A 25,863-nucleotide genomic window follows, 5' to 3' on the forward strand; every position below is an offset into this window, starting at 1 on the left:
CTAAAAAGTAGAAAAAAGGTAAAACATAAGAAATGAAGTGGCGACCCCAGTTTGCTCTATTGGAGAGCGGGGGACCCACCCCAAACATAGGAATGTAAAATAAATGAGCTAGGGACTCTAGTGGGTTGGTAGCTAGAGGGAGTTTGGAGTTGACAAGCAGACACATATCTAGTATATCTACCCAAACCTAGAACATGGCGCACAGAACCGGACAGGTGGTTCCGGTCTTAAAGGTCTCATTGATTTTCATTTCGGTTCTGATTTTGGTTAGGATCAAGTTGATCCAGTACAACAGAATAACATGTTTAAAATTGTATTTGTCCTTTTCAGCTGGAAAAAGGATCAAATCTAAATGATCCGATCTAGTTTGAACCCGTCTTAAAATGATTCTGATCTAAATTGAAATTTAACCGGTTTCGATCCGCAGCTGGATCCCGTGCATATTTTCCCCAACTCTTGAACTGTTTGGGTGGAAAGATGATTTAAAGGTAGATTTTTTGGAGATTTCAAAGCCTCAGAAACCCTCATATTTTAACCCATTAAATTAATAAAATGGAAGTTTTTAAAACTTCACCTTTCTTTATATGACATTATGTTATTTTAAAAAACCTTTATTCATTCCATCCAAACAGATCATAATGAAGTTAACTAGTTTGAGTTGGATTTTTACGACAGAAATCACCACCACATCTGATCTTGACATTTGCAATAAGCTATTGTATCAGTAACATAAACAATAGCAAAAAACTATCCTTCTTTAAGCAACTATTGCTTTATTGGTAATGTTATGCTTTCATTTTACCTTCCCACATAAAAAATCAAGATTCCGCTCTATATATTAATTTACTTGAAAATACTCGTGCTTTTTACATTATTATTTAAAATTTTAATTTTAATACATAAAAATGGAATAAGATAGATAGATAGATAGATAGATAGATAGATAGATAGAATATAAGCATATTTAAGGGGGAAAGGTAATAGATAATTATCTTTGGTTTTGGCTTGTTTTCAGAGAAATTAGGTGCACCTTCTACTTTTTCCTATCATCAATTTAATCATAGCACAGAGTTTGACTAAGATAGTTTAGTATTTTACTTTTGTCAGATTGATACGTTCTGTTGGGCATAAATTGCAAAAATAATAGAAAAAGAACATCTCAAGCAGATAATCTACTTCTTGGATCCAAAGTTGAACAATGGTACATATTTAATTAATAGTTAAAGTAGATGCCCTCAAATAAAAAACGAATAACTTTGCTAAAGTAAAAAAGTGCAATCTTGTCCTAAAAACAGAAAAAAAGAAGAAAGATGTACAGACATCCATCTTCTGGTGCTAAAAGGTTCAAACAACAACTGGGTCTCATATTCATGTCTTGGGAAGCAAGTTTTGGGGAATCACACATCCTAAAATGGAAACAAAGCTTAAAGCACACACTGTCAATTCTAGATACCTGTATAATACAAGTTTTTTGCTAGTGCAGTGCAAGAATCAGCACTTTTCAACTTTGAAACTTGCTAACGATTCGGTTGAAGTTGAAAGTTAAGACTCCCATGTTATTGTAGAAATCTTGATAAATTACTGGCCATAATTTTTCTTCAATGGTACAAAAATTACATTACAGGGTATAAATGAAGCTATTGCAAGAATTCAAGTATTTAAAGTTCACAGTTTAGGGAAAACGCTTAAGGTGAGAACATGATAAATATAACTTGTAGGGTAACTTAAAATATAGTCTCTTAGACTTAACAAAAACAACAAATTAGTCCATGTCTTTTAAACAAGAAACAATTTAGTTTTTCAAATTTCATTCTATTAACAAAATAGTCATTCTATCAGTAAACTATACATAAAAAAGTCAACCCGAATCTTGGATTAAATTGTTATACACTAAAACTACAAAAACTAAATTGTTATAAGAAATGAAATGTAAAAGACTAAATTGTTATAGTCTAATGGTGATTTTAATAAAAAGACAATTTTATTAACAAAAAGAGTATTTTATCAACAAAATGAAATCTTCAGGATTAAATCGTTTTTCATAAAAAAAAAAGGGGGACTAAATTATGGTTTTAGTTCAAGGACTATATTGTAAATGCCTCAAACTTATATCCAGGTCAGCAGGTCAAGGATCCTACAAGACTGTAGTCAACTTGCATCTGATCCTTGCATATCTGCAGCAAGGACAAATGTAGTTGAATTTTTAAGTCATATTGTATCTTAGCATCAAGAAATATATCACTCGTACAAGTTTCTTCACATTGCATAGATCTCCAAGAAATAGACTGATCAAGAGTGTCAGTCTGTTTGATATCCCATTTCTGTTTTCCAACATTTTTATTTCCTTAAAACTAAAATGCTCTGTACTTTAGGTTCCCAAAAAGAAAAGGAAAAGGGTTTGAGAGGTGATATGAACAATTAGTTTGATAGAGATAAGGACATCTCAACATCTTGCCTGAAGTTGAATTTTGGATGCACACAAAGCTTTTGAAGCAGAAATCTAGAATTGGGGCTTGGGAATAGACAATTGCAGCAGACTTTACTAAGACAGAGGATGCTTCAACCATGATGCTCTATTTCCACGTGAGATGTAATATTTGACAACCATACGGCTATTCAGAAGGCTGCATCTCTACGCTTCATAGACCAATAAGAAGTTTCACATGAGTGAAATACACAGAGATTTAGGTCAGGCACCATATTTAAAGCCAGATGAAGGCCTTAAAGTTATAAAGAAAATGAACATACCAAAAGCAAGATATATATGATGCCCAATTATAAGATTAATTGGGACAGGACAACAAAATACACCTCAGTTCAGCAACATCAATCTGGATTCCTGGAGAAATAAAGGTTCAGTATCAGATACTGTAAAGAACCAAGACCACAATTATTACATGAATAAAATGAAAAAAGTAAACATGCCCCAGAAATATCAGACTTGCAGTGCCGCCGTTCAAGGACGATTAGTGCAGTCTGTAATATCTCTCTAGCCTTTCTGTCAGGAGTGCATCCAGAAGACTCCATCTCATTATATATTTGAGGAACCTAGCTTAGCAAACCATTAAATACATTAGCTTGACCCTTGAGATATTCAGAAAAAAAAAAGGTCCAAATGAATTGACATAATAATAGCTCTCACCAAAAGCATTTAATTAGAAGAAAAAAAAATCATAGTGGGGGAGGATCCAAAGCAAATCAGAAGGAAGAAAGGATGAATAAAATATTAGAAGTTTTAATTTTGTGCAGCACATGGCTAAAATACTGGAGGATGAAGTAGATTAACTAGAAGAAATTTAGCACCTTATCAAACTTCCTCGCTCGAATAAAGGCCTTCATAAGTGTACTATATGTAACCACATCAGGACTTATACCCTTTAGAAAAGAAAAAAAAAATGTCACAATTAGAAACTGAACAGTTCCAGAAAATTGATATGATGAACACATTTATTATTGCGAGTAACAGTACATATTGCAATATAAGAAGCCTACATTTTCTTTCATAAGGTGATAAATAGATAATGCCTCCATATGCTTCCCAGCAACACCAAAAGCATTGATCAATACATTCAGCATTACGAGATTTGGTTCAATTCCTTCTGCTTCCATAAGCTGAAGCACCTTCACTGTCTGGTCACATAATCCCTGCATTGAGCAAGGGGAAAGTTGGGGGAGGGGGTGTTTTCAACATGTGAATGAAACAGAATATCACACTGATACACTGAATTTTTGAAAGCTAAGCAAAATTTACTTAGCATCAGAATAGTCCATAAATAATGTCCTTGTTCATTTTATAGCCTAAAAGTTAAAAGTGAATTTCAATGAAGGCTGAGAAAGAAAACAAGACTTATCATTGAGACGAGTTGATTATAGGTTTGTAAAACAGGCATCACTCCAAGCATGAAGAAATATATAGCACCTTTCACTTGAAATATATATTTCTCAACTTGAAACCAACAGAAGGACATGAACAAAATGTGGATGCTAATATAGAGGAGAACCTATAACTGTTTTCTTAAACAGAAATGTGCTTTCCAAAGTGCAAGTTAAGCTCTAAATTGCAAATTTACTGTAACTATTTTCATCATAAAGGTGAAGACTGAACAAGGATTTTGACAGCAGAGTGTTACTTTTCAATGTTTTTGATGATTTAAGTTAGTCTCCTATCCAGTGTGTAAAGGACTTAAAACTGCATCAACATCTCATAGCCCTTTACAAAAGATCAAGAATTTACTAGACTTTATAGCTACATTTGTTTGCAATTAAGTTGCAGATTCAGTCACAAAACTTCTGAATTTCACTACTTAATAAAAGCAAAGAAAAGAAAAGTAAATCGTTGCATTAAGTTCAGTAACAACCACTGAAAAATATGTGGAAAATGTAAACCTCAACAAGCAATCTACGTTTCTGACGTGAAATCATCCAAGGGAATTAATTCAAGCAATACATGAGAAGTTGTTAAGTCACTTACAAAGTTCTAGGAGCTTAAATTTGCAACATTATATCAACAAGAACACAAGATTTATCAATAAGCTTGCATGTGAGAAAACTAAAATGAAAGAGAAAATAGCTTGAATCTGAAAAGGCAAAACTGATACTGCACCTGCTGAGCATAAGCATTTGCTAACACGCAAAACATGCTAGCTGAAGGTCGAATGCCTTCTGACATTAAAGCAGATATGCACTCTTCAGCATCCTGAAATTTACCATATTGCCCGTAAATATCAACAAGGATAGCATAAATGGCCCCGCTTTCTTTATGCCCCCATGATTTCATAATCTCAAAGTTTTCCTTTATAGTGTCCCACTTTCCCTGCTCTGCCAAGCCACCTATGATGGTGATAAAGATCTTAGGATCAGGATAAAACCCTTTTTCCTGCATCTTAGCTAACAAATGAAGAGCTTTACTGAGCTTTCCAGATTTGCAATGCCAGTGGATTAAATAATTCCAGGTCACGATATCAGGCCTTATACCCTGTTGTTGCATTTCTGAAAACACTTCCAAGGCTTCTTCCAGCTCACCATACTTACCAAAGGTATCAATAATGCTGTTATAAATATGCTTGTCAACTGGAATCCCCATCTCCCTGATCTCTTCAATGATGCCTATTGCTTTCTTCCACATCCCATTATCTCTATAAAGACCAATAACCTTACTGTAGACAAATGAATTGAGCTGAAAACCCTTCACCTTCATTTCATTGATTAAGGACCAAGTATCTTCTAACCGCCCAGCATTGACATTGTAATCCAAAAGGATCTCATAAGTTTCTTGATTTCTAGAAACACCCAATTCTTCCATCATCTTTAATACCCTATCTGCAAGCCCTAAGAGTCCTTTCTTCAAAAGCCCCCTAAGCATTATGTTGTACAATCTTAGTCTTGGCTTCAACCCAAAACATACCATCTCTTGAAATAAAGCATCAGCTTCCAAAGTCCTGCCCACATTTAACAGAGCTTCAATCAAAGAAGTGTACGATGAGTAATTAGGACGACAACCCAGAGACTCCATTTGAGCAAGAAGAGTCATGGCATCATCAATATTCCCAACTTTGCAAGTGTCACAAATACAGTAGTTGTATGATTCAGCAGAGAGTTCTTCTCCACTTGCAGACTCTTTCGTTGGCATAGCAACAGAATTATTATTCTTCATTGCTATTACCTCCTTCACATCATTGTTTCGCATAACACTACACGGACCACTAAAATACTTCAGGCTGCCTTTGAGGCGACTTGAGCAAACCAAAAATAAAGGAGACATGCCATGAATGGAGGGCAAAGAAGGTGGTGTGGGACAGAAATTGGGCTGCACCTTCATGTCCCTGTTATACAATCCGACACAAACGTAACCCACAAATCCCACGAAGTGAACAGACAAAGTGAGGTTAGACAATTTCGGTAATTAACCTTACCAGGACTGCCGCATGGATCAAAGGAAGAAGAATGTGTAAGTAGGGTTCTAATATGGTGTATTAATGGACTTCTCCGTACTCCGATTTTCATCAAAACAAACAATCAAAGCCAGCTGCATCCATGTCCGCCACTGCTCTGGGTTCTATAAAAAGCAAATCTTCCTTTGGAAACAGCAATGGACTACTGAGCTCTTCTTCTTTCAATATAATCAACCTGAGAAGAAATGGGAGAGAGAGAGAGAGAGAGAGAGAGAGAGAGAGAGAGAGAGAGAGGTGAGCAGGTGCGGAGATGGAGTGGAGGCCGGAGGGAACCGATGGGAGTTATGAAGAAATTATTTATTATTAATTAATCATTTATCTTTTTTTTACTTTTATTTTTAGATAGACTTAATTTTATCATACTTATGCAATTAATCATTTAATTAAATTATAACCATTAAAAATTAATTTTATCTACTGAATCGATTATTAAATTTTTATGAAATGGAAGACCGCATACTCCAGCGGTGGGTTGCTTCACCTCAATGTTTGCTGTATAGTTTTGTTTTTGAGTCTCATGAAATTTATACTTTGGACAATGAGATTTGTATGTTTGGAGTCCGTTTAGTTTGGATGTTTTTTATTTTAGTTTACCAGTGGTAAAGGTTTTGTCTCTCATATCTCTGTCATCGATGAATTTAGGGTGGTGAATTTTCAATGCCAAAACTATAAAATGGTTTTTTATAGCAGCTCCATGACTATATTAGACTGAAATTATCATGGACTATCTTTTTGTTTGTCAATTATTTATACAATTTATTTGAAATTTTAAACTATGTGGCTATGATTGTGATTCTTATTCACCGGTTATTGATACAGATTTATTTAGAATCCTACGGCATGGCTGTGATTGCGATGGTGTGATAAAATTGAAGCTTAGTATTCGATGGGATATGTTTTGTTTTATTTGATTTCTCTTATCTTATTTGATTTGTTGTTTTAGTCTACTTTTATGATGCTTATTAATTTCTTTTATGATGCTTATTCATTTCTTTTATGTTCATATGATTATACGATCGTTTGTGCTATCAGAACAATATTGCATCAATGAGATTTATTGGTATGGTGCGATTGGTCGACGTATCAAAAGTCGGTGCGTCTGGATAAAATGTGGTGCTTTTGGTGGGATTTAGTGTATAATTGACTTTGTTTTTATGGATTGAATTTCTAAAAATTTATTTATGTGTTTGACCATATGTGTTTAATTTTTTGTTGCTCAATTATAAATAAAATATCTTTTATGAGCCATTTCAATGCAATATGTTTATATGTCAAAAAAAATATAAATTTTAAAAAAAAATTATTTCCTTAGTAAAATTTATTATCAAACTTTTTTTATCATATAATTTATTTGCTTTAAAAATCTAAATTAGATAAAATACTGAAACCCCAACTTAATCCAATACAAGCCTTTTATAGCCATTTGTCCACAATTTACGCCCCAAGCAACAAGTCTATCCCACCAATGAAAAGCATGTCCCTTTTGTAATTTTCGTCATTGAAAGTAGTGACCATAGAGATGACACGAAACAACAAAATAGCAAACCATAACCAGAGCAAAAGGAAAAAGAAAATCACTATTGAGAGGATAAAAGAGTTGCATGTAATCCTGAATTAGAACTATCAAACCCAAATGATAATCAACCTACTAAGTACCAACAATAATAAATTGGCAAACAACCAACCTAGACAATAGAGAAAAATAACCTTAGCCATGACATTCACAATCAGACCGGAGGAAGAAACATCAAATCCAAAAACTCCAACTTGCACTAAGAAAACAAAATTCTAACAGAAATGTCAAACTCAAACGATAATCAACCTACCAAGTACCAACAATAATAAATTGGCAAACAATCAACAACCTAGGCAATAGAAGGGAAACAACTTTAGTCATGACATTCACCATCTTAATAACGGAGGAAGAAATATCAAATCCAAAAATTTCAACTTGCGCTAAGAAAATAAAATCTTAACATATATATACCCGTAAACTCCAAATTATACAATCGCAAGCTCATAAACATCTCAAAGCAAAAACTCACAGCAACAACAAAACCTTATTTTAATGAAAAAAATATTTTTTTTTATTTATTGAGGATTAATCTCGTATAAAACCTTAAATGAATATGAGGAGATAGAAAAGAGGAATAAATGAATATGAAGAGATAGAAAAGATGAATAAATTTTGAGCAACGAGAGAGAAAAGGACGTAAGGGGAGAAAATGGTGGAGAGTGCAGTAGGATATGGTTGTCCATAGTTCTATAGATTTCTCTCAACACTTGAAGAGGGTTGTTTTGTTGGTTATTTTCATGCTGCGGAGACGAGAAGATTTTTGTTATTTCTTTTATTTTGTTTTTGATTCTTTATTAAGGTTTTTTTTTTATTTTTTTATTTGTAGGTTCGAATGTTATTTATGAAGGTTTTATCTCATTGAAACTGGGTTTATAAGGGCTTCAATTAGCCTTTGGGAAGGATGATATAATTTGATAATATGGCATTTGAAAACGGCGCTACTACATTTGGTGATAATGGCTCCCATATATTGTTACATGGCTGAATTCTGCTGCATTCTCTACTCGGGTGGCTTGTTGGATGGTTGTTTCTGTTTCTCTCAATCAATGGCCTTTTCTCATTTGCATTTTTTGATTACATTTTCCTATTTTCGTTTTCTGTTTGCATGTGATTTTTTTGCTTTTGTTTTTTCATTTGAGTTTTCAGTAGTTTATCTTTTATCTTTCCATTTACTTTTAAGTTTTGTTGCTTGTCTGCGATGAAATGTTGATAGTGTAGTAAAATCGTTGGTAGTGGAATAAAAGTGTCGATGGCTCACTCGATGAAATGTTGATAGTGTAGTATTGGTAGTGAGGATAAAAGTATCGATGACTCACTCCATCAACAGAGACCTTAATTTTAGTGTAATGACGGTGTTTTGATTAGATTACCTCAATTTAATTTTACTTTTAGTTTAATTTATTATTTTTTATTTAATTTAGTTTAATTTTATTTTAGAAAGGAGTTTTAATTTTTTCTCATCCTCTAATATAGACACCTTAATCTTGTCAAAATGCAATACTGGGCATTTGGTAAAAAAAAAATGCGAGAGGATGCATAAAATTTAAATTTATATAAAAAATTGAAATCATATATAAAAAATTTCTTAGAAAAAATAAATTTAATTAAAATATAAAAAAAATTCAACTTCCAAAAAGAAAAGAAAAAAAATTTCTAGCGTATTATCCAGTATCCACAAATCCAGAGTCTACTTTGCACCAGAGTCTACTTTGCAAAGTCCTAATATCAAAATCGATATTCTGGAATTGAGGGGAGCATCTGCTGCATGGCTTGCACTGGAGTGCTGGCCTTCGTCTCACCACCTTCCAAGGTATGCAAAACCACCACCTCTCTTCCTTGCTCTCTACATCATTCTCCTTCTACTACTTGTGCTGCTTCAACGAATGAGCAGCAACTAGATATTTCTGAAACCACTACTAATGCACGGCAGAAGTTTAGCTATAGCAGAGCTTCACCATCGGTCAGATGGCCCAATCTCAAGCTTTCCGAGACTTACCCTTCTCCTAATACCCTTTTCAATGCTCCTTCCCCACCACCTACCCATTTGGTTGATGAAATGCCCGAATCGAAGGGCGAAGATGGGACCCGGAATGTGGGTTCTGCTGAGTCTTTGGAAGTGGATGATGAAACCCAGGAAAGATTGGGGAGGAGGAGTAGAACTAGGGTTAAAAAAATGAACAAATTGGCCCTCAAGAGGGCCAAGGATTGGAGGGAAAGAGTGAAATTTTGTACTGATAGGATCCTAGGATTGAAACCAGACCAGTTTGTGGCTGATGTATTGGATGATAGGAAGGTGCAGATGACACCTACTGATTTTTGCTTTGTTGTGAAGTGGGTAGGCCAGGAAAACTGGCAACGCGCTTTGGAGGTGTACGAGTGGTTGAATTTGCGCCACTGGTATTCCCCTAATGCCAGGATGCTTGCCACTATTTTGGCTGTGTTGGGAAAGGCCAATCAAGAGGCCTTGGCTGTAGAAATATTTGCAAGAGCAGAGGCCTCTGTTGGTAATACTGTGCAAGTTTATAATTCCATGATGGGTGTGTATGCACGGACTGGTAGGTTCAATAAGGTTCAAGAACTGCTTGATCTGATGCGTGAGAGAGAATGTGAACCAGACCTTGTTAGTTTCAATACTTTGATAAATGCTCGATTAAAGGCAGGTGCAATGATGCCAAATGTGGCTATGGAGTTATTAAATGAGGTTAGGAGGTCAGGGCTTAGGCCAGATACAATCACATACAATACTCTTATTAGTGCTTGTTCACGTGAATCAAATTTGAAGGAGGCCATGAAGGTTTTTGATGCTATGGAGGCACAGCGTTGTCAACCTGATCTATGGACTTACAATGCTATGATTTCAGTGTATGGAAGGTGTGGGTTATCTGGCAAAGCAGAGCAGCTTTTTAAGGAATTGGAGTCAAAAGGGTTTTACCCAGATGCAGTGACATATAACTCTTTGTTGTATGCTTTTGCGAGAGAAGGTAATGTGGACAAGGTAAAAGAGGTTTGTGAGGAAATGGTGAATATGGGGTTTAGCAAAGATGAAATGACATATAATACTATTATACACATGTACGGAAAGCAGGGTCAGCATGATCTAGCATTGCAGCTTTATAATGACATGAAGTTGTCAGGTAGAACTCCTGATGCAATTACATATACTGTCTTGATTGATTCACTTGGGAAGGCAAATAAGATGGCAGAGGCTGCAAGTGTGATGTCAGGGATGTTGGACACAGGGGTTAAACCTACTTTAAGGACTTATAGCGCTTTGATTTGTGGGTATGCTAAGGCTGGTAAAAGAGTGGAGGCTGAAGAGACATTTGATTGCATGGTGAAGTCTGGAATTAGACCCGATCAACTAGCATACTCAGTTATGCTGGATATCTTCTTGAGGTTTAATGAGGAAAAGAAGGCAATGATGTTGTACAAGGAAATGGTTCGTGATGGTATCACTCCAGATCCTACTGTTTATGGGGTGATGCTTCAAAATCTTGGAAGAGAAAATAAAGTGGAGGATATTGAAAGAGTAATTAGAGATATGGAAGAAATAAAGGGTATGAATCCACAATCTATTGCTTCTATTCTTGTCAAGGGTGAATGCTATGATTCTGCTGCAAAAATGCTGAGGCTGGCAATTGGTGGCAACTGTGAGATTGACCATGAGAATTTGCTGTCCATTTTGAGTTCTTTTAGTTCATCTGGGAGGCACTCTGAAGCACTTGACTTGCTTAAATTCTTTAAAGAACATGCTCCCAGATCCAACAAACTGGTAACTGAAGCTTCAATAGTTACACTTTGCAAGGCTAAGCAGTTAGATGCGGCTTTAAAGGAGTATAATAGCATGAGGGAGTTTGGCTGGTTTTCTGGGAGTTGTACCATTTACGAGTCCTTGATTCAGTCCTGTGAAGAAAATGAACTCACTGCTGAAGCTTCTCAGATTTTTTGTGACATGAGATTCAATGGTGTTAAACCTTCTGATTCTCTCTACCAAAGAATGGTGCTCTTATACTGTGAAATGTGTTTCCCTGAAACAGCTCATTATTTGATTGACTTGGCAGAAATAGAAGGTATACCTTTTGATAATATCTCTATTCATGTTGCTATAATCGAGACATATGGAAATTTGAAGTTGTGGCAGAAAGCAGAAAGCCTGGTGGGGAATCTTAGACAAAGATGTATGACTGTGGATCGGAAGGTCTGGAATGCTCTAATACAAGCTTATGCAGCAAGTGGCTGTTATGAACGAGCCAGGGCTGTTTTTAATACAATGATGAGAGATGGTCCTTCCCCAACTGTAGATTCCATTAATGGTCTTTTGCAAGCTTTGATTGTTGATGGAAGATTGGAAGAGCTTTATGTGGTAATCCAGGAGTTGCAAGATTTGGGTTTTAAAATCAGCAAAAGTTCTATTCTTTTGATGCTTGATGCATTTGCAAGGGCAGGAAATATATTTGAAGTGAAGAAAATATACCATGGAATGAAGGCTGCAGGTTATTTCCCCACCATGCATCTTTATAGGATAATGATTGGGTTGTTATGCAGGGGAAAACGAGTAAGAGATGTTGAAGCCATGGTTTCTGAGATGGAAGAAGCAGGATTCAGGCCTGATCTTTCAATATGGAACTCCATGCTCAGATTATACACTGGAATTGATGATTTTAGGAAGACAACTCAAATTTACCAGCGGATTAAACAAGATGGACTTGAACCAGATGAGGACACTTACAACACATTGATTATAATGTATTGCAGAGACCATAGACCAGAGGAAGGGCTTTCACTGATGCACGAAATGAGAAGGGTTGGATTGGAGCCCAAATTGGATACTTACAAAAGTTTGATTGCAGCATTTGGTAAGCAGCAATTGGTTGTGCAAGCAGAGGAACTTTTTGAAGAGTTACGATCAAAAGGATCTAAACTGGATCGCTCTTTTTATCATATTATGATGAAAATATTTAGAAATTCTGGAAACCACTCCAAAGCTGAAAAGCTGTTGAGCATGATGAAGGATGCAGGTGTAGAACCCACTATTGCCACAATGCATTTACTCATGGTGTCCTATGGCAGCTCTGGACAACCCCAGGAAGCTGAAAAAGTGCTCACTAATTTGAAAGAATCAGGTTTAGATCTCAGTACACTACCATATAGTTCTGTTATTGATGCTTATCTCAAAAATGGAGATTATAATGTTGGAATTCAGAAGCTCATGGAGATGAAGAAAGAAGGTGTGGAGCCAGATCATAGAATATGGACATGCTTTGTTAGAGCTGCTAGTTTGTCACAGCACACACATGAAGCCATTATCCTTCTAAATGCTCTGCAAGATTCTGGCTTTGATCTTCCAATCAGGTAGTATTAGCTATTAATTGTAAGTGAGGCTAGAATCTCCTAGATACATACATTTTTTTTAGTTCTGATTGATCATCCTTTTGCAGGCTTCTAAAAGAAAGATCTGAGTCACTAGTTTCAGAGGTCGATCAATGTCTTGAGATGCTTGAAGACATGGAAGATAATGCAGCCTTCAACTTTGTTAATGCCTTGGAGGATTTGCTGTGGGCCTTTGAACTTCGAGCCACTGCTTCATGGGTTTTCCAATTGGCAGTTAAGAGGAGCATCTATAGCCATGATGTGTTCAGGTGGGTGCTGACAGATTAAAAAGTGAAGATAATCTCTCTTTTGCATTATTTGTATTTATACCAAGAAAATAAGGCAGTTCTGGAATGAAGAGGATGAAAGGATCTCTCTTCTTATGAAATTAAAAGAAAAAAAAAGTCTGAAAGATGTAATACTATATTACATGCCAAATTTCACTTTTTCTCTTATAATTTTGTTTTCACTTTGAATTACTTTGCTCATACCTTGTGATCTTTGTGAGGCAGGGTCGCTGACCAAGATTGGGGGGCTGATTTTAGAAAGTTGTCAGGTGGTGCAGCTCTTGTTAGTCTTACTTTGTGGCTTGACCACATGCAGGCAAGTTCTCTTTTGAACTCAAGAATTTTTTATAGTATGATTCATTCATGTTACTTCAGTTAGAGGCCGTGGAAGCACTGAGCTAATTATTAATTGTCATTACCATTACCATTACCATCACTGCAATTGGTGGTCGTTATCCTATGATATATGGAACACTTGCCAAGACTTGGAGACTCTTGATATTTTGTATATCTTAAAAGTTATAGATCATCATCCTTATCTTCATAGATCTTGAAAATACTGAGAATGCTCCTACTTCCTAGACTTTGGCCATTGTAGGTGTCTAGAACTCTGTCAAATGATAAGAATTGGATAATGACTAGAATATGCAAGTTTAGTGCTATCAAGACCCAAGTCCTTGTTTTGAAAATATGCAAGATTAGTCTCTCAGGGACATTCTTTTGACAGACTGGTGGGATGTAAATGACGTTTATAAAAAAGTTGTTCTTAATTTTGGATTAAATCCTTGACAAATATTCTTTTCCCCAGTTATCTACTTCTCTCTCTCTCCCCTCCTTGCCCCTGTCATCCAGTTTCCTGAAAATCTAAGAGTAGAAATCTATGGAGCAACTCAAAATGAAGCTGAAGGATTACATATGTAACTTCTGACTCCAGTAACCGTTCTTTCAGACACTTTCATTTGGAAGTTAAGGTAGCATATACATCAAAGATGAGCATACCTATCATGTATTTGAAGAATCCAGAAAAGCCAAAAATCATATTTTCTGAGGAGAACAGGAAAAGGCCAATAATTCTGCATATCGCTTGAGGAAGATCTCCAAAACTCAAATTTTCAACTCAATCTGATAATTGATTAATGCATACCTCTATCTGTTTGTGCATGCAAGAGTTTGTGTCCATGCATGTGCATGTTATGCTATTTACATATGTTTCTCATTTCACATATAAATGATCTCATTGTGAATGCATGGCATTACTATTCATTGGGAAAATGATAATAACAGCTTTTAGCTCAAGTATTTTTGTGCATCTATTGTGGCAGGATGCTTCTTTACAAGGTTATCCAGCATCTCCTAAGTCAGTTGTGCTGATAACTGGAACAGCTGAATACAACATGGTTTCACTTGATAAAACTTTGAAGGCATGCCTTTGGGAGATGGGATCTCCATTTCTTCCCTGCAAAACACGAAGTGGACTGCTTATAGCTAAGGCACACTCTCTCAGAATGTGGTTGAAGGACTCCCCATTCTGTTTGGACCTTGAGTTGAAAGATAGTCCGTCTCTTCCTGAATCAAACTCAATGCAGCTTATTGAGGGATGTTTCATACGGCGTGGCCTTGTTCCTGCCTTTAAGGAGATAACCGAGAAACTTGGATTTGTGAGGCCAAAAAAGTTTGCAAAATTGGCTTTACTGTCAGATGACAGAAGAGGGAAGGCAATTGAAGCTGATATACAGGGTCGGAAAGAAAAGTTGGAAAAGGTTAAGAATAAGGTTGAGCTTTGGAGGAAAAAGAAGATAAGGAAGCTAAGAAAGAGAAAACCTATTCAGCGAGTTGTGCCGTCAAATCCTAAGGAGATAAAAATAGATTACCAAACTGTGAAGTAGAACTGCTCAGTTAGAAAGACTGCATGATTTATGTTGAAAGATATCAAGCAACGTGATTTTCCAAATTCCTGTGCTTTATGGTCAGCCACCTGAGTACTACAGTTTCTGAAAACTCAGTGAATGAGGAAGAAAATTTCCCCTTTCCACATCATGGGATAGAGATCTCATAATTCTGGCTTGTCACAGATAGCATGTCATTCCATGCAGCCAATCACAGACTAGTTGCACTTAATGTAAGAATCTCATTACTATTATCGTGCAGCGTGGCATTGTGTTATTTTTCAATTTGCACTTTATACTTTCCTCGATTATCCTCACTTTCCCCTTAATTGCATGCAATCATGCTTCCAGAAAATGAGGGATATAAAACAACTGCTTTATTTATTTTTTATGCAGCAAAACATCAATGCTGGACGCACAGAACAAAGACTTTTTATCACCGAAAACAGATAGGAAACTCGACAAGGCTTCAAAGATCGTTCGTTTTTGTCATATCCACCAGGGCACGTAACATTCTGCCATGATGGTTCGCACAGCAGCAAGCTATAACTCTAGTGTTGATCCATTTATGAAGAAGTGGCTTATTGCAAGAATTCTTTTGTTATTGAACTGAATTATGTAGACGGCTCTGAGCTGGTCCTGAACTCTGGAATGGGAGTGCGAATGAAATAGATCGAGTCTAACTCCAACAAAAAAAAGATGGGTATGAAGCATCGAGGAGGGATGACTGGAGACAACAATGTTGTAATAGAATGTCACTCTTCCCCTTGAAAAAGATCCTGACTGGTTATCTTCCAAATCAACCATATCCAAAAACATCTATTTGAAGAGCTGTTTTGTATCTAATTACTATGGATCAACAACGCATAAACATTTATTGTTACTTGAGCATTGGCGATGTAGAAAAAGTATACAAATTTTAGCTACTTTTGTTACAGAAGGATGATAATTTGACTGTTTCTAAAGCGTCCAAATTCTTGCATGAACATTTTCTTGGGAATATCCATTATGGACTTGCTGGTTAAATTTTACCTATACCCAGGTGCGCCAAATCACGAGAAGAAAAGTTCAATGACCTGATATTAGGATCCTTGTGTTTTAGGGTTAAAGGGGATAAAGAAAAATTCTTGTGTTTTAAAATTATTACGAAGTCTGTCTTATTATTTTTTTTAAATATAAAAAATAAAAGACAAAATTAATAAAGTTTTAATTTTTTATAGTTGAGATATATTATATTTAAATAAATAATTAAATATTTTTAATATACAATTTTTTTAAACAATTCGAAAAGTAATATTGAGCAGAACCGAGATGGTTGATCTAGGGTGGTTAACCCAACAAGATTCTGGTCCAGAAAAAGCCCATCCAACCCAAGCCGAAAAAACCCAATAATCTAGGGTTTTTGGTTTTGCCATTCTATTAAATCTCTGTACAAAGCGACCAAGAGAGTTCCGTTCCAAGCCGCTGTCAGCTGAACGAGGGAGAGGGATCTTCCGGCACTGTAAGTTTTCGTCAAATTCCCATCTATTTCCCTTCATTATTTATTGAGAAAATGATCGATTCCAAAAGAAGGAAAAAGAAAAGAGAAGAAAATGGAACGTAGCTTATTCTTCTTTTTTCTGTTAGCAGCTAAGCAGTTGCTGAATTTATTTGGATTTTTTCGGTTGTAGGGTTTAATGATTTAAGCTGTTCTAATTGTTTCTTAAAGTAATTGATAATTACTGACCGGTGATCGCCAGCTTAAGAACCAAGAAGAAGATGGATACATTGATAATATTCTTGCGAATTAAATAGTTTGTGATTGATCTGCTTGTGTTTATTCTATAACTTCCTTGTTCAGAAACAAAAAAGTTCTCTGTTTTTGCTGATTTTATGGCTTTTCAGGTGAATCATGAAGCATAACAATGTTGTGCCTAATGGGCACTTTAAAAAGCACTGGCAAAACTATGTTAAGACGTGGTTTAACCAACCTGCTCGAAAAACAAGGAGACGTATTGGTGGGTAGCTTTTTGATTTGGTTTTTGTTTGCAATTTTTGGAGTGGGCTGATTCATGCTGTGCATGATGTCTTCTGCTGTTATCAGCTCGCCAAAAGAAAGCTGTGAAGATCTTTCCCCGGCCCACAGCAGGACCTCTCCGCCCAATTGTTCATGGACAGACTTTGAAGTATAATATGAAATTGAGGGCTGGTCGAGGCTTCTCTCTTGAAGAGCTCAAGGTACTTTGTTTTTTTTTGGTAGTATATTAATCATTTAACTCAAATGTTTTATCCCTTTGTGGCGTTTATGCTTTCTTATCATTTCTGTTCTGGTTTATCATATGTGCTTTTGAATTGCTGACATATGATCTGTAGGAATTTCACTTTGTTTGAGTCATTCATGGTAGTGTTTTGATCACATCTCGAGGATTCTAGGACTCAACTGGCATGAATAAGATGTCAAATTTAACAGATGCTCCCAGTAGGTAGAACTGTCTAATTGGCTTCCGTGAATATGTTTAATTTTTCAAGGGCGAGCTGATGAAGTGCATATGTGAATTAGTCTCTCTTTGATGTTTGTTGTCATTAAAATTGTCGCATCTTAATGATTGCAAAATAACATATTGGGTTTTAGTTTGTAAATGTAGTATTGCTTTGTACATCTCTTTTTGTAAATGTATTAAGCCTTTTTCACTTACCAGGCTGCTGGTATTCCGAAGAAACTTGCCCCTACAATTGGAATAGCTGTTGATCATAGGAGAAAGAACCGTTCACTGGAGGGCCTACAAGCCAATGTTCAGAGGCTGAAGACTTACAAGGCCAAGTTGGTCGTCTTCCCAAGACATGCCCGCAAGTTTAAGGTAATTTTGATTGGCTGATGTTCTGTTTCCAGTTATAGTACGTGTCCTTGTTACTTAAAAAATATTTCTCCTGGTTCAGGCTGGTGATTCTGCTCCTGAGGAGTTGGCAACAGCAACCCAAGTCCAAGGAGAAGTCATGCCTATTGTACGTGAGCAGCCTTCAGTAGAGCTTGTGAAGGTCACTGAGGAGATGAAATCATTCAAGGCATATGACAAGCTGCGTCTTGAGCGGATGAACAAGCGCCATGCTGGTGCCCGAATGAAGAAGGCTGCAGAGGCTGAGAAAGAAGAAAAGAAGTAGGAAATTTGATGTATTCAAGTGTTTGATGTTAGACTATATTTTGCAATTTTCGCCTGATTTTGTTTCCTGGAATTGTCTCAAGCTATTAGCATTCAGCTTTACAATGTTGCTCGAGTATTTGGTATGGTTGGATTTTTCACCAATTTTGTTTCTCAGTCCTTGGTTGAATTGAGTAGATTTTCTTTACAGCTTTGTTTTTCTTTTTGACCAGCAAGAAACTTGCATTACAAAGCAGCAAATGCAGCAAAAGATTTTCGTTACAGCTTAAGCTTGTTATATTGTGCAAATGGGATTCAGCCATTTGATTAATTAAACCAAACCAAAACTTGTTAGTATAAAAAAAGGAAGATGAGTTAACTTGAAAACCAGAAGCAGTAACTTGCAATGCTCATATTTTACATGATAATTGTTAAGGTATCATGAAAAATCACAGAAAATTTTGTGCTTATTTATGAATTAGATGTGGTAAAAATTAAGGTCTCGATTGGTTACAATGGTATAGTTCTAGGGAAGTTAATTTTTTGGGAGTATGCTTTTCAAGAAATTATTTTCTAATAAGTATAATTTGAATGTAGTTGATATTTTAAAATCACAACAAATAAATGGAGTGTAATTATAAAGCTCCATTATAAAAAAAAATCGCAATAAATAAATAGAGTGTAATTATAAAAATAACATAAATATTTTTACTTCAAATATATATATAATATTTAAAATATAATATATAATTTCATAATAAAAATTATATATCGACCAAATATTCAAATTTTGAAAAGTAAATAGTCAATATAATAATTGATATATAAATTTTTTATGATAATAAAAAAATTATCATAAAATATAAAAGATATTTATATTTAATTTAATTAATTTCTTTCTTTATTTAATGAATATATAACTTAAATAAAATTATATTATGAACTTTTTTACACATTATTATCTATCAATAAATATAACCTTTAAATTTCTACTAATTTTCACCTAAATATTTAATTATGAAAAAAAAATAAATAAAAAATAAAAAAATAAAAAATAAAAAATAAGAAAAGTAACTTGAAGTTATTTAGAATTTCCCTTGGAAGGGAAAGTAACACAAAAAACTTCTCGGAAAGTTATAAAATCATGCCAACCAAATAAGTTAACATTAAATATTTCCTAAAAAATATAATGGTTTCGAAAGTTAAATTTTCCTTACTAAATTATCCCTAACTAAACATAGCCTAACAAAGTTAAATTATGCTAATTAATTTATATTTATAAAGTTGTTTAAAATCAAAGTAATAATTTTACATTTCAAGTCGTTCGGTGGTTTATCTAATTCTCTTTAGTTTTTTTCTTTGAGCTGTAAAGCTTTTTTTTTTATCGATATTTGTGACTAGACAGTGTAGCTTATTCGCTTTGTTTGGAGTGGAGTGGATTTTTGCTCTCTAACCTCAGAAAGATTAGAGTGCAAATGATTTTGTTTGTTTTTCTGATAGGTGGTAGTTGATTGGTAGAGAATTTTTTTTTGCCTGTCTTGTATTTGTTATTTCTTTTTCGCAGTAAAAAATCTTTAAATTTGTACATATCATCGTTTCTTTTCCCATGAGAAGTATCGGTAACTCGTAATGAATACTTTTGCTTTAGTGGTTTATATATTATTTATTTCGGAGGTCTTCCTTTTTAATCTAGGCAAGAGGACCTAGAGTTTATTAAAGAAACTACTCATTCTTTCGTTATTGTCTGGCTTCCTTCATTCATCTTGTATATGCGTTTGTATGTACTTTCTGTGGCTGTAGTCTTGAGCTTCGATAATTTTGCACGTCTCTAGTTGCTTGTCACCTGTTTCAATCTATCACCTATACTTTTCATACGTTTTTTATATAGTTCGAGCTATTGTTAATAGAGTGTTTATGTTTCAATCTCAATCGGCGAGGGAAACTAACAATCTGGAAATAGAGAGTAATGCATTTCGAGTCAAATAGTTGTGCATGTGTCTTACGATTTTTGTTATAGTTTAAATTTTCATTTTTATTTGGGCTTAAAGGCCCCTTTTTATTTAGGGTGTCTAAAAGTTTTAGACCTATTATTTGATATATCATTATCTTTTAGATTAAAAATAAAAAAATAAAAAGTTTACATGTAGCTTTTTATTGAAATTTAAACTTTCACCAATTTAGAAGACTTTATGGTTTATTTGTATTGTTATTTTTATATATATTTCACTATAATTTTATACCTTTAGTCCACATAAAATCTAAGTAATTTTCTTTTTTCCATTTGTAATTATATGTTGATCACTCAATCCCATCCTGTAATCATCATTCTACGTGCACCCATATCATCACTAGTAATAACATATAAATTTTTTTAATTCAAAAAATCATCCCACTAAAAAATATGTCAAAACATATTTATAAACAAACCTCCCCATAAAAAGTAATTAATAAGTAAAAAAAGAGACTATTTCTTTTAAGAGGACAGCCTCCTTTCTCTTCTTCTCTGCAACTTCACCATAAGAATTCACTATGAAAATCTTTTAGATTTAACTTGAGTGTTAAAAGATTTTCACAAATTGCAACTCTGATAAATTCATTGACCCATTTTCTCCATTTTACATATTCCGATTTTTCTTTTCTCTTTTAATTTTTTTAGTCATTCGATGCTAAGAAAATCACAATATACTTAAAAGATATTAGAAATATTGTTTAGTCGAGCCAAATTTTCCATAGCTCACTTTTTTTAAAAGTAATTTTCAGTTCAAACTCAACTTGTTGCCATTGCGAGATTTCCCAACAATTGAGTATACAATCAAGTATCGGATCACACTCTCATCTGCATAACTCCCCAGAAAACTATGTTCCAGTTATCACTTGAGCAGATGCAGCAACAGCCAATCAGCAAGACACAAAATAGAAAATTGCAAGTAGACTTAGTGGGCTACAAGTACCAATGCCTCCTACTTCCATAAACCCATATGCAAGCAATCACATTAAGGAAGCCTGCAAATTCTATATCATGCTAATATTCTCTTTGATTCACTAGGCCTAAGCTGGTCCCCTACCAAGATCTTTCAACCTTGTCATCATCATCATCATGATCAAAAAAAGTTAAGAGAAGAAAGATTAATTAAGCTTCATTTTACACTTCTTTGAGTATTTGTTAAGCTTCTAAGATGCTCAGGTTTCGAAGATTTGTGGAGTTATTATATTAGTAGCTTTACACGTGCATGGTTTTCCACTTGTAGAATGTGAGTAAGTTTTCATAAACAGTAGCTTTATAGTTTTAGCTATAAATTCCTCATTGCATTCCCACTTTAGGAATATCCCATTTTAGTCTTATTTTTTTTGGATTATTCTTTTATGGTTCCTATGAGATTTTGAAACTCTATCACCTCATTTTTTTTTCCTTTCCAGTAATAGATATTTTGCTTTTTGTTGTTTCGCGTTCTTGCTTTCTTCCCTAAGAAAATATCTCATTATTATTAATTATTTTCGTAGATAAGTGCATGGTTTCTGCAGAACTCGTCTGTTTTGAAATTAAGTAGAGTTTTACGTGCATGGTTTGTGCTTACATGTATTAATATGGAGGAACTTCCAGGAGGAAGAGTACTGAGCCAAGGGAGAGTCTCCTTTAAAACTCAGCAGCAATTATTACAAACTGATAAAGTGAGTCTTAATTAAAATAACAAAATGGGTTTTATTTTTTGCTGCAGAAATGATTTTCTGACTAGTAAAATTTTATTAGAATGTGAAGCTTTTTGAGCAGAGGTGTTGTAGCAGAGCAAATGCAAATGAAACAATAGCAACAAAAAGTAAACATTACCATTATGAGTCTTTGAATATCCCTATGCACGCCATGGAGTTCCTATGTCGATCATGGAGCCCATCTGCCTCCGACTTCCTACACACGTTCTCATCATCCAATGTAAGAATTCTACCTTCTCTCTGTATACCACTTCTATCAAAATAGATATAATGGAGCGGCTATAAATTATTATTTTATATATTTAAATCATAAATATAAATTAACAGTAACAATATGATTATATTTAAAATAATAATTTATTTATTTTTTTATAATAGATAAAAAAAATATATCGTTAAAATTATAATATTATTTAACATAAAATGAATTATCTATTAAAATATTATATATATATATAGAATATTTATTTTCTTTATAATAATTTTAAACCATTGGTAAATAGATGTCTAAGACATCAATTTTATTAAAATGTATTAATGTGTATATATTTATATGGTTTTATTTAGTTGAACTCACAACTCTGCCTTTAATTATTTTCAGGTGTACTTCTCTTATTATTTAATGCAATGAGGAGAACAATAACTAATCAGCTTAACCACTTGCAGTTTCTCTTAATTAATTAAAAGCCATGAATGTGTCTGCTTGCTCTTTAACTGTTTTGCGTTCTGATGTGGCTTGTATTTATAGATATCTTATTTTTTTTGGAATGAATTATGATATTTCCTAATATAAATATTTATATATGCTCGTGCTTTACTTGTAAAGTTTGTATTTCTTTTTCTTTTACTTCTCTGTATTTTTGTGTATGCCTTAAATTTTGTGGACTCGTTATAACAGTAAGAAAATTTTGCATTCTGATAGAACCAAATATTGGATTTTGAGGATCACAAGCAAAGCCATATAGAGGAGTATGAAGAGAAAGCAGGTCATAAAAGTGATGTTTTAGGGGAGCAAGAAGGAATAATAGTTCAAGTAAATAATGGAAAACGACACACAGCTAAAAGCAAGAAAAAACAGATATGGGTAATCTGACCTCTCACTTTCTGCTAATCTTCTCGCTATGATCTTTAACAGAAGCATAACACAAATTGTTTCATCTGATTTCTGTACTTTGGTTTTTTTTCCTATACGAAATTCAAGAGCATTAATGGGTGGCTAAAAGAAAATTCATTGACTGGTTTACTGAGATGGAGAAGAGAGAAGAAGAAGGAAGAAGTTCGGCTCCTCACAGCCAAAATCCATGCTGCACTTTCTGTGGCACAGTTGGCTGCAGCAATTGCTGGCTTTGCAGCCACCAACAGCATGGAAAAAGAAAATAATACAACCAATGAGGCTGTGAAAATGAGTAACGGGGTCGCTTATGCCTCAGCTTTGCTGGCCAGTGCTTGTGCTGAAGCTGCAGAATCAGTAGGTGCACGCAGATCACATGTTGCCTCTGCTGTCAACTCTGGCCTGGCCACTCAAGCACCTTCTGACATTATTACTCTTACTGCTGCTGCTGCAACAAGTAATGTTTGTCATATGTTATTTGTCCTGATAATCTTCGATTTTGAAAGAAATAAATCCTAAGAATATGTTGCCAGGTTTAAGGGGAGCTGCAGCCCTCAAATCAAGATCAATGTCCAGCCTGCACTTCCCAGACATAAACAAAGAACCAATTAAATTAGCTGCCAAATTATCAATAATCACTCCTTCTGGTAGAACAGCTTTTAGAATTCTGAGCATTTCTTTTCTTAATTTCTGCGTATGTTTATGTTTCTGTGACTCACTGTCTTATGTTACTTGCAGGACAAAGAGTACTTGGGTCGGTTTCGATCCATCTGAAGCATAGACAACTGATGCTGAGCCTTAAAAAGAAGTACTTGGGAGTCTTAACCACGTCTGAGGAGTGTAAGATCTAATCTGGTTTTCTGTAATTGCAACTTAAAATTTTTCAATGATGCTGATGCTAGCTTTTAACCATTTCAGATACGATTCTGCAAGCGACAAGAGAAAAGAAAGTTCAAGGCTACTACTTGCTTGGCATGAAATGTAATGGTGGAGACATCAAGCTGCTATTTAAAGACAAAGAGCAATCACTTGTGTGGATTTCTAGCATTTCCAGTTTCTTACAGATGTGTAGCTCTTACCATGTTAAATAAATTGTGTATAGAGGTTTCAGCTTTTGAAAATCCATCAATTTCTCCTGATGTTCAAATTCAGACTTGACATTATCTGCCATTGATATGAAAACTGAATTTCTGATCACAAGAATAAAGAGAATATTTCTTGGGTTTGCTGGCACTGCATATGAGACTACATGGATAAAGGGCTTCACACCCCAGCAACCCTTTGAAGAGCTGGGATGTAATCATGCTAACTTGAATTTACACTGAAAATATGAAATGAACTAATGCACTTGCTACAAAAATAATCCATAATTTGGTAAAGCATCCTATAGCATATAGAATTTTCGCTTAGTTTTCGAAACCTGAGCGTCTATGCTATCTTCATGCTCCCTATGGCGAACATATGACCGATCTTGGGCGAATTGTTACACAAAGAGTAGTATGAACCAAGGACTGAGTAAGACTACATGTATGCAATGAAGGGGAAACTTCATGAAAGTTTGTGCTTTTCATCTCCTCCCCAACCCACACCACCCAAAAAAAATATATATATATGACAGGAGGAAAGGACCTTTTGTTTTGGTAATAAAAGAAAGAAGCATTTGGGGTGGTAAAAGGACAAGCAACTTCCTGCTTGATCGGTGATTGTTGAGATGCATGTAGTCAAGACTGAAGAACAAGCATAGCTGTAGAAGCAAGTGTACGTCTGCTAATCACTGTTGATTGATTAAAATTTATTCCACCAGTAAGTCTTTGAATTTACGCCAATTTCCAATCTCAGGACCCACTTCCTCTCTCTTTGTTTGATATTTTACTCATTATTTGCTAACATTTACTAAAGAGTGCGAAAACTAAAATCTACTGTCATCCAGTTAGATTTCTTTTTTCCTTTTCAAGTGCAAATATAGAACATTAGCATATGAAGCATTCCCTTAGTTTTACTCCCAGATAACATATGTAAGAAAAATTTAGTCTGCTATGATTTATGAACAAAGGGTATTTTACAATTCTAAACTGGATGTAAGCAAGATAGTATGCAAAGTGAAATAATTCAACTATCCTAGAGAACTCAGAATATGAGAAAACTAACTAGCAAAGACAAATCTTAAGGTCTAAACATCTCATGACTGCAATAGAAAAACTATTTTCTCCGAAGACGCTTTCGCATGCCCCATTGAGTCTGGACAATTTAGGAATTAATATTAAAACCAGAAGCATATACCAGATTCAAAAGAAATGAACAAACCTTAGGCCAATTTCACGGAAAATGCACGCCACCGAACACTAATCTCCAGCTCTCACTCAATCTCACGGGCGCGGTCAACGGCAGGTTGGGCTACAGAAGTAAGGCGGCGAGAAACAGAGTAACTGCGGTCAATACCCTCAGCAGTCTTCTTCGCCTAAAATATTAGCTGCTCAAAGCCGTCGTTAGAGTGCGCCAAGCATTCCTAAGCCTGTCGAAGTCACTGCGCCGGAGGGCACGCACAGTGGCTGCGTGGCGAAAGAGGAATGAGCGCCTGCGCATGTGGAGAGGTGGCTGCCGCCATGGCCACGGAGAAAGTTGGAAGGGACAACTAACATATTGCCACCAACTAGTTTAGTGGGCCAACCAGTTCCAACCCGCGAGCAACGGTATGGACTATTTTTGGACTGGGCCTGGATCAGGCTCTAGCTTGGGCTCATTGCTCATCTGCTTCATCTGGCACATGATCGTCCAGGTCTAGAAATCTCCACTCGGTCCAAGTATCAATCCATGATTTCCAAAAATTCAATTCAATAAAATTTATTTTGTTAATTTTC

At 35.0% G+C, this 25,863-nt stretch overlaps 4 protein-coding genes across 11 annotated transcripts; 3 read left to right on the plus strand and 1 right to left on the minus strand.

Annotated features, from left to right (window-relative positions):
* Window positions 1-2,223: 2,223 nt before the first annotated feature.
* Window positions 2,224-6,223, minus strand: LOC110620517 (pentatricopeptide repeat-containing protein At5g42310, chloroplastic). 8 transcript variants are annotated; one of them, XR_002488831.2, is made up of 7 exons: window positions 5,913-6,223; window positions 4,604-5,822; window positions 3,493-3,645; window positions 3,304-3,375; window positions 2,942-3,048; window positions 2,749-2,839; window positions 2,224-2,632 (listed from the first exon to the last, which is right to left on the minus strand). XR_002488831.2 is itself a non-coding variant. In XM_021764291.2 (6 exons), the coding sequence occupies exons 1-6, from the start codon at window positions 5,924-5,926 to the stop codon at window positions 2,827-2,829; spliced, it is 1,578 nt and encodes a 525-aa protein (XP_021619983.1). In that variant the 5' UTR covers window positions 5,927-6,223; the 3' UTR covers window positions 2,747-2,826. The 8 variants fall into 8 exon arrangements, 2 of the variants coding, with proteins under 2 accessions (XP_021619983.1, XP_021619982.1); XR_002488830.2 differs by having other exon boundaries at window positions 2,224-2,637; XR_002488828.2 differs by having other exon boundaries at window positions 2,926-3,048.
* A 2,931-nt stretch (window positions 6,224-9,154) lies between these two features.
* LOC110620516 (pentatricopeptide repeat-containing protein At3g18110, chloroplastic) lies at window positions 9,155-16,027 on the plus strand. The gene is made up of 5 exons (XM_021764289.2): window positions 9,155-12,879; window positions 12,966-13,166; window positions 13,410-13,500; window positions 14,507-15,303; window positions 15,467-16,027. The coding sequence occupies exons 1-4, from the start codon at window positions 9,293-9,295 to the stop codon at window positions 15,068-15,070; spliced, it is 4,443 nt and encodes a 1,480-aa protein (XP_021619981.1). The 5' UTR covers window positions 9,155-9,292; the 3' UTR covers window positions 15,071-15,303; window positions 15,467-16,027.
* Window positions 16,028-16,411: 384 nt separating this feature from the next.
* On the plus strand, window positions 16,412-18,396 carry LOC110620081 (60S ribosomal protein L13-1). Its single transcript, XM_021763659.2, has 5 exons — window positions 16,412-16,571; window positions 16,955-17,067; window positions 17,154-17,287; window positions 17,749-17,907; window positions 17,987-18,396. Exons 2-5 carry the CDS (start codon window positions 16,962-16,964, stop codon window positions 18,206-18,208), a joined length of 621 nt encoding a protein of 206 aa, XP_021619351.1. The 5' UTR covers window positions 16,412-16,571; window positions 16,955-16,961; the 3' UTR covers window positions 18,209-18,396.
* Window positions 18,397-21,626: 3,230 nt separating this feature from the next.
* LOC110619962 lies at window positions 21,627-24,330 on the plus strand. Its single transcript, XM_021763482.2, has 7 exons — window positions 21,627-21,855; window positions 21,935-22,114; window positions 22,817-22,978; window positions 23,096-23,462; window positions 23,744-23,845; window positions 23,924-24,073; window positions 24,158-24,330. Exons 1-7 carry the CDS (start codon window positions 21,772-21,774, stop codon window positions 24,328-24,330), a joined length of 1,218 nt encoding a protein of 405 aa, XP_021619174.2. The 5' UTR covers window positions 21,627-21,771.
* Window positions 24,331-25,863: the final 1,533 nt, after the last annotated feature.

The sequence above is a fragment of the Manihot esculenta genome, chromosome 8, assembly GCF_001659605.2.
Source record: "Manihot esculenta cultivar AM560-2 chromosome 8, M.esculenta_v8, whole genome shotgun sequence".
Taxonomy (NCBI): domain Eukaryota; kingdom Viridiplantae; phylum Streptophyta; class Magnoliopsida; order Malpighiales; family Euphorbiaceae; genus Manihot; species Manihot esculenta.

What these genes read in the sequence shown, in the direction of transcription:
- LOC110620517 (XM_021764290.2), bottom strand. An exon ending in CAAATGCTTATGCTCAGCAG is followed by an intron (nt 3,646 to 4,603) that starts GTGCAGTATCAG and finishes TGCTCAATGCAG; the next exon opens with GGATTATGTGACCAGACAGT. An exon ending in GCAAGTCTGATATTTCTGGG is followed by an intron (nt 2,840 to 2,925) that starts GCATGTTTACTT and finishes TTATTTCTCCAG; the next exon opens with GAATCCAGATTGATGTTGCT.
- LOC110620516 (XM_021764289.2), top strand. Translation starts at nt 9,293, where the DNA reads ATGGCTTGCACTGGAGTGCTGGCCTTCGTCTCACCACCTTCCAAGGTA. An exon ending in GGCTTTGATCTTCCAATCAG is followed by an intron (nt 12,880 to 12,965) that starts GTAGTATTAGCT and finishes ATCCTTTTGCAG; the next exon opens with GCTTCTAAAAGAAAGATCTG. An exon ending in TGTGGCTTGACCACATGCAG is followed by an intron (nt 13,501 to 14,506) that starts GCAAGTTCTCTT and finishes CTATTGTGGCAG; the next exon opens with GATGCTTCTTTACAAGGTTA.
- LOC110619962 (XM_021763482.2), top strand. Translation starts at nt 21,772, where the DNA reads ATGGAGGAACTTCCAGGAGGAAGAGTACTGAGCCAAGGGAGAGTCTCC. An exon ending in AATTATTACAAACTGATAAA is followed by an intron (nt 21,856 to 21,934) that starts GTGAGTCTTAAT and finishes AAATTTTATTAG; the next exon opens with AATGTGAAGCTTTTTGAGCA. An exon ending in CTTAACCACGTCTGAGGAGT is followed by an intron (nt 23,846 to 23,923) that starts GTAAGATCTAAT and finishes TAACCATTTCAG; the next exon opens with ATACGATTCTGCAAGCGACA.
- LOC110620081 (XM_021763659.2), top strand. Translation starts at nt 16,962, where the DNA reads ATGAAGCATAACAATGTTGTGCCTAATGGGCACTTTAAAAAGCACTGG. An exon ending in TCTCTCTTGAAGAGCTCAAG is followed by an intron (nt 17,288 to 17,748) that starts GTACTTTGTTTT and finishes TTCACTTACCAG; the next exon opens with GCTGCTGGTATTCCGAAGAA. An exon ending in GACATGCCCGCAAGTTTAAG is followed by an intron (nt 17,908 to 17,986) that starts GTAATTTTGATT and finishes CTCCTGGTTCAG; the next exon opens with GCTGGTGATTCTGCTCCTGA.